Source organism: Drosophila elegans, unplaced genomic scaffold (genome assembly GCF_018152505.1).
Source record: "Drosophila elegans isolate 14027-0461.03 unplaced genomic scaffold, ASM1815250v1 contig_149, whole genome shotgun sequence".
Taxonomy (NCBI): Eukaryota; Metazoa; Arthropoda; class Insecta; order Diptera; family Drosophilidae; genus Drosophila; species Drosophila elegans.
The window spans coordinates 5,854,332-5,861,741 of NW_024545513.1; the positions used below are offsets into that span (position 1 = coordinate 5,854,332).

A 7,410-nucleotide genomic window follows, 5' to 3' on the forward strand; every position below is an offset into this window, starting at 1 on the left:
GGGTTTTGATACAAAAACCAAGTTTTTAATGTGTTTTTTTGCGATTATGTTGTAATTCAATCTACTTTTATTTTGTATGACATTCCAACATTTGATCCCATTGCATCCCAGGGCTTTAATATAAAAAGCGAAACTCGAGCTGTTTATCGTAACATTGTTAATTATTCAAAATAGAAACAAATATCAACATAGCATATGCAACACATCTTTCTAGCCCGAAAGCAGAAAGGGATTCTTCTGTGTTCTGCCTTGTGCTCACCATCTGTCTGGCGTCGAAATAAAATGATTTAGTGGCGAAGGCACGAACAATAAGTCTAAGAGCGACCAAAATGCCAGCAGCACATGGACGTGGTGTCCTGCAACCCAAACACCCTTTCATTCCCCGAACCCCCCACCCCGATTTCCCAAACTTCATACCATCCAGCAACTGAAATTATTGGAAAATTCATTAATAAGCGAACGGGAAATGGGAAAATTGCGCGAACGCAGCTAAACAACAGAAACGCAAGGCGACACAGAGCGCACTGAAAACAATTGCATAAGATGAAGAAGTTTTTTGCAATTTTTGTTTCTAATATTTCATTTTAATGCTAAGCAATTTAGTTATATAAAAAACTATAAAATTTGATATCATAGTTTATAATAAACAAAGTATCATAATTTATTGAAATATATTATTTAAAAATACATCCCTAATGTATGTATTAATATAGATCCACATTTATAAATCAACATTTATTTCATATTCAAAAAGGATCATGACATGGCATTTATTTAATATTCAAAAATTATTCTATCCCTTAACTGAATTTGTATTTATTTTATTATGCAAGAAATTAAAATTAATATTAAATATTTTGTTTCAATTTCGATCTATATTTTATTGTCTGCCTGGCAAATAAAATAGGTTTTATAGTTGCAAAAAAAGTCATGCATTTCCCCGTTGGAGATCCAAACGCAGTTCAGCTTCTGTTCATAGTTTTTGGGATATCCTTGATGCCACTTCAAGAATTTGGCTGGCAAGCCGGAGGCAAGTGATTGAAAGATGCCGCTTTTTTCCCGATCATGGATGCCAAGCCAGTAGTAGGAATTGGGATTGAGTTGGGCTTTGATGGCATTAAGCTCCGATTCATTTTGGATTGCCGCCAAATAGCCACCCATTTCACGACACGTGGCTGCTGCCTCCGTCCAAGTTTGAATACTATATGTTTCTATGTAAAAGAACCTCGAACCGATTTGCTCGAATTTCGGCGGTATAACTTTGGGATTCTTTTTGGAAAGATCTTTGTGAAGGGTTTTGTTGAGAAGCGCTTGTATCTTCAGAAATTGCACATCCAAGTGGGTCTGTAGGTCCTTCAGTCGCGTCTCGAGGTCCTATTTAGTAATCATCGCCTTCAATGATTCCCGTACTTCTGTGCTCTGCTCCCCAATGCCAATCACCTTTCTCTGGACTTCAGGAATTAAATCGATCATCGGTTGCACTTTGGTGAGACAATATGCGCCACACTGACTTGGAGGATCGTTCAGTAGACACACGGACTGGCCATTATCCTGGCTATCAGCCAAATTAAGGACCAAAACGGTACACAGAAAATAGCTTACAAAATGAAACATTTCTTTACTTTCAAGACTTAACCACTGAAGGCGAATGTTTCCAACATACTGAAATAATAATTTTGTTGAAGAGACTTTAAAGTCTTTAAAATAATAAGTGCGCATTTATATTAAAATATAATAAGTATTCTAATCGCATATTTTTTGTGGCTTGGCAAAATATGTCTTTGCTTAAAGATATTAAGCAGCCTAACAAAAAAAAACAATGCGTTTTGAAAACAGTGATTATGCGGTCGTTGCACTTATGACAAAATAAGTAATGATAAAATAGTTCATGTTAAAATAAGCTACTTTAAGCAAGTCATATTTTTGGCATTAAAATATGTATTCAAACTAATATAACTTTTCTCCATTTTCTTATGAAGGTATTTTTATATTCCAATAATTGCTTTTAATGTTTAAAATTTACAACAATTATAACCTAAAAATATATCAATAAACCTATGTTTGTTAAAATACTGTAAAAAGCTTCTTGTCAGAATTATTTAAAGCAATGTACTTCAAATATTTATACGAATAGAACGAATTTTTTCGCAGTGTGAGATGTCGGAAGCGGAGATGAGATGAGGATGCCAGATGGACAGACAGACAGTTTCGTTTAATTGCACCCACATGGACTGCCTCGCATGCACACACACACACACACACACACACACCCTCCACACAAACAGCCGCACATACACACACACACGCACACATAGGCAGCTTCTGTTTTGTGTTTAGGCTGCATGAATAATTGCCAAACTGGCTTCGCAGGCCGCGAGGTGCATTTTACTGGGGAAATTGAGAGGATGCGTGGGGGGCTATATGGTGCTTCAGGGACTACAGGGGCCACAGGACCCCACAGGATCGCACAGGATTGCCGAAAGTCGAAACGGCACTTAAATCATCAATGAATGAACGAGTGAAATGCGAAGCGGTGAAAGGGAATTGGGCAAATGAGCGAGCAGATGGCAAATTAACATGAAGAAAATACAGTCATGGGATGAAGACTTCCATAAAAACTGCGTACTTAAATACAGATGTATTTCATATCTTCAAATCTACGTTATTTGTGTATTAAATGCGCCCAACCACGTCATAATCACTACTACTCAAAAACGTATGACATTTGAAAACATAGAAAAATTATCATCGAATGAGCTTATAAAATAGAAATACTAAATTAGTTTTATTCTGTACCGAAATATTATACTTAACATTCTAATCGATCATTTAAGGGAAATATCTGCGAAATATCAATAAATAAGTAGGAAAACATGGAGTTAAATGCAGCAAACACGCGCCAACTTTTAATGCACCTAATTGGCTGAAGGCTTCCTACTGACCAACTGGACACGGACTACCAACTGCCACTGACCCAGACACGGAAAGTCCTGCCCCACTCAAGTGGGGCACCTCAAGTTGTTGCCACATTCTTTCGAATTTGTGGCCAGCTTTTGGCCCGAAGGCGTAGGGCAAAGGTCACGCGACCGCAGAAGTATCACAATCCCCAAAAGCTGACCACAGCAGCGGACCCGCTTCGTTTCGGTTTGAGGCGGTCTGGTTCTGCGTCTGACTCCGGGGACTTGCCCCCAACCCAAAGCCAAGGAATCCACAACTGACTACGTGATGCCACACGATGCACTTAAAAGAAAAGAGCCTTAAACAAAGTACCTTTTAATAGAAATTATAATGATCAGACACAATTTCACAAAAAACTATTTAAAGGAAAACAAATGGTAAGTCAATAATATTGCAGTCGAATAAAAATTGGTCAGCAACTGTCGTTAAATGTTGGGCAAAATCAATACCATAGCACTATAAATATAATTGAATAAATATAACTTAATAAAAACTAAAAATACTTAAAAATTTAGATAAAATGACTTAAAAATACTTTGTTTTGAAATTTAAAGGGGGTTATCAACGTTTTTAAAGCTAATTTTTATTATAATAGAAACTTTAGCAATAATTAAGCTTGCATAATTAAATTATCAATTAAATATAAATAAGAACCAAAGGGCAAAAAAGCTAGCATTTGACTTCGAAATTTGTAGAGTGTATCTTTGCCGCTCGACTGCAGATACTCCTCTATATATTTTATTTGGTTTTATTGATTTTATAAAAAGGTTATATCTATGACTCCAACAGGGAAAGCTGCTTGATCGGGCGGTAGATATATATATATACATATATAGAAAGAGGGGAGGGGAAAATTGGGAGCAGCCAAGTTGAGGCATTTTGGCTTTTAATTTCAATTTGACAAGCAAAACAGTTGGCACTTTTTCTCTCTCTTCGACTACGTGCAAATCGTTTGGGGAGTCTGGGGAGTTTTCCGTTTTCCGTTTTCCGCTTTTCCCGCATTTCCACTGCCACTTTCCGCCCATCGCCGATATATTCCCGTCCGCATTAGAGTCGCAATTGAAGAACTCGACGTTTTACAATAACTCACGGCATTTGATGACGGCTTCTGGCATTCCCTATCTTTCGGTATGACTGTAAGGTACGGTACGTAAAGATATGGCCGAAAATTCAACAAATTGGAGCTTTTTATGAACATATTTAAATGAAATATGGCTATATATAACCAGCTTTTCAGAACTGTTAATATAATTTAATGATTTACCTAATTTTTCGTGACTCTAAAAATCTTTATTTTATCGGAAAATTATCTACTTTAATTGGAGCTTCTTATAGAATATATTTAAAAATAAAAATGGCTATAAAATATAAGCTATTCAGAGCTGTTTATAGAGTTTTGTAAAATTTATATACAATTAATGATTTACTTAATTCTTTAAAGCTATAAAAATCGTTACTCTATTAAAAAGTTATTTACTTTAATCAAAACCATACAATTTATTTAAATTACATAGCAAGTTAAAACTAATGATCTAGAAGCTTAGAGGGTTGTTTAGTGACATTTCCCTTTTAAATAAATTTCCCCATCAGTTGGGAAATTATGAGTTGAGTGAAACGCACTGTCTGAGTTTTCCTTGGCCCCATGTACGTGCGTTTAAATCTTCGATAACTTTTCTGTCGCTACGTGACTAAAATGCAATGCGACCTATAGAGACTACCAAATGTCCAAATGGCTGGGATATGTGTGCACATCCCTCGGTTTATGTGTGTGTGTGTTTGTAGGATATGATTTCGGAATTTTCCGAAAAATGAACAAGCAAAGGGGCTTTTTCTCCAACGGGGGAAAGGAAAAGGCAAAGAAATGGAAAGAGAGGAAAAGGAGCTGGATAAACCGGAGTCGAAAGTCTGTCCCGTAACCTTTGTTCCTGCATTCCAAAATATATTCAGCTTTAGCTTTCGATTTAAAGTTGCCCCAGAATTAAGTGCAAAATGTCTGCAGAATCATAAAACATTGATTTTTAGTGTGCGGCTGCAGGATATTACATTCCCTTGTCGCCCAATAAAAGCGATTGATAAACGTGCGCAGGTGAAAGGTGATTAAGTGAATGTGAAAAGGATCAATGGCAGGACGATTGCCTTATGGAATGCCAAGTGCTTGTAAAGTTTAGCCATTCAAGTTTCCTTTTCACAGTCTGTGATACTGGAAATGTATCGAGAATTTGACCAACAATTAAATTAGTAGCATTATCCAATTTCAGTTTCACAATTATTCCGTAAATGTTGTTGAGTTTTACTTTTAATTACCAATAAAATTGCACAATTCCTTGTTTTAAATTTTAAAGCCTTTCCTATGTTTTTTTGGATTCACAACTATTTTGCTCAACATTTTAACTTCAAGCAATTTAGCTTTTTCCATAAACATTTTCCATACAATATGTATTTGAATGCATCTATCAATGTGGCTTTCTCATTAATTAAAAATAATTGTACTCTAATTGATTACATAATCAGTGAGGTATGCCACTATTTCAAATATATTTGTGGCTTGTTTATATCTACTATAGTCACTGCCTAATAAATTATACAAAGTATGTAAGACACATTGTGTACATAACACAAACAAGAATTAATTTAAATTGAACTTCTGTTTGCATCGTTTATCTAATCAATCAACGTTAGCAAATTATTATTTTGTCAGAGCCAAATTCCTTATTGAAACATGCACTTAAAATTCAATTTGGCAGCCAAGAGATAAATCATAAACATTAATTTAGAGCAGTTTGGAGTTTGGGTAAATACCACCAAAATGCAGCAGATTATCAATAGACCGATTTTGGCACTCGTGGCAGGCGCTTAAATCCTTTTGAATTGTGGTGAGGACATATGTTTGCAGCTAAAAAGGCGCACAACTTCCGTTTTTCGAATCGAACATTTTTCGTAGAAACTTTCCAACTTCCTAACTTGTTTCCGGATCCAAGGACCAAACCCCTTTGCCCCCGAAAAAAATGCTCTGGACACAGCTGGCCATTAAATGCAATGCTCTTCGTCTTTTATTTCTAGCTATCCTCCTTTTCTGATAAGTGTATTCACTGCCAAAAAGGTTTGATTTTGTTCAATACTTCTTAGCTGTTTTATGGAACACGTTGGTAATAATAGGGACATAGATATATGCAAATACGAAATGTTTTTTAAAAACTCATTCTTGTTAAACGACAAAACTTTATCAAACTTTACAAAATAAAATTGTTGTGCTACTTTGTTTAAAGTAAGAACGAAACAATTTTTTGAATTTTTAAACACAATCACGTTGCGAACTATTCCTTGACTTAAATAAAAATAATAGTGTTTTTTCCAGTGCATTTATCCTGGCCAAGGAGCAAAACTATTGAAGATGGCCTGCAGCAGATGTGGGTGTTGACATCTCTGTCCTTCCATCTGTTTGTGTGTGTGTATTTGGGTGTGTTTGTGTGTGTGTTGCCTGTGGGAAAATGTGCAAGGAAAATGCAATGACAAATAGGCGACAAAACGAAATGAGAAATATCCAAGGCGGAGAGAAAGGCGGAGAAATGAAGAAATAAAGAAATGCTCGAAGAAGGCAATGTTCCAGCTGAGATTAGAAAAGCATTTGTTCCAATCAAAAAGCCAACAAAAGGGAAACACAACACAGAGTGGGGGAGAGAGAGGGGGCTATGGGTGTGCGAAAGAGACGGGTGGCAAGGCCACCAAGGCGGCGTGTCCTTTGGCCCGGCCAAACAAAATGAAGGAACAAAGGACAAATGTGTGAAGATAAACTGCCGAGGCACGTGAATGTGGTTGACTCGCTGATGGAGGAGGATACAACTGGGGGGTGTTTGGACTTGCAAAATGGGTGAAAAGCGGATGGAGAACAAGTGAAAAGGGGGCGGCGTAGGGTGAGGGCAGGGCCAAGTTTCAATTAGTGTTGCAAAACTTAATTAAGCCATAATGGCCGCAGCTATTCCACACTTTTCTCAAGCCATTGCATAAATAACAGGGACAAAAAAATAAATGTGAAAGCAACTGAAAACAAATATGATGGAACCACTGCTACCATTGTTAATGGAAAAACAGCTGCAACACAAGTTCTTAAGTAACCAAAAAATAAATTATATAATGCTCTTCTTGCAAAAACCCAAATAAAAGAATAAATAACAAATAATATAAAGTAATAATAATAATAGCTGAATGATGTATTCCTGCAGCAAAAACAGGGTATTAGTCCGTCAGTCCAATCAATCGATAGATGAATGACCAGTTGACTGAATGACTGAGTGACTGGATGACTGACTGGGCGAGCAAGTCAATGGGTGAATGGCTGACTGAGTGGATGAGTGGATGAGTGAGTGGCAGCGGACAGGATGCGGCTGGCGGTGTCATTGGCACTCCTGTTCCCAGTCCCCAGTCCCCAGCCCTCAACTGCAACTGCATCTGCAT

At 36.8% G+C, this 7,410-nt stretch overlaps 1 protein-coding gene across 1 annotated transcript; it reads right to left on the reverse strand.

The window, feature by feature from the left end:
- Window positions 1-854: 854 nt before the first annotated feature.
- Window positions 855-7,410, reverse strand: LOC121467516 (C-type lectin 37Db-like). The gene is made up of 2 exons (XM_041708936.1): window positions 7,297-7,410; window positions 855-1,374 (listed from the first exon to the last, which is right to left on the reverse strand). The coding sequence occupies exons 1-2, from the start codon at window positions 7,408-7,410 to the stop codon at window positions 874-876; spliced, it is 615 nt and encodes a 204-aa protein (XP_041564870.1). The 3' UTR covers window positions 855-873.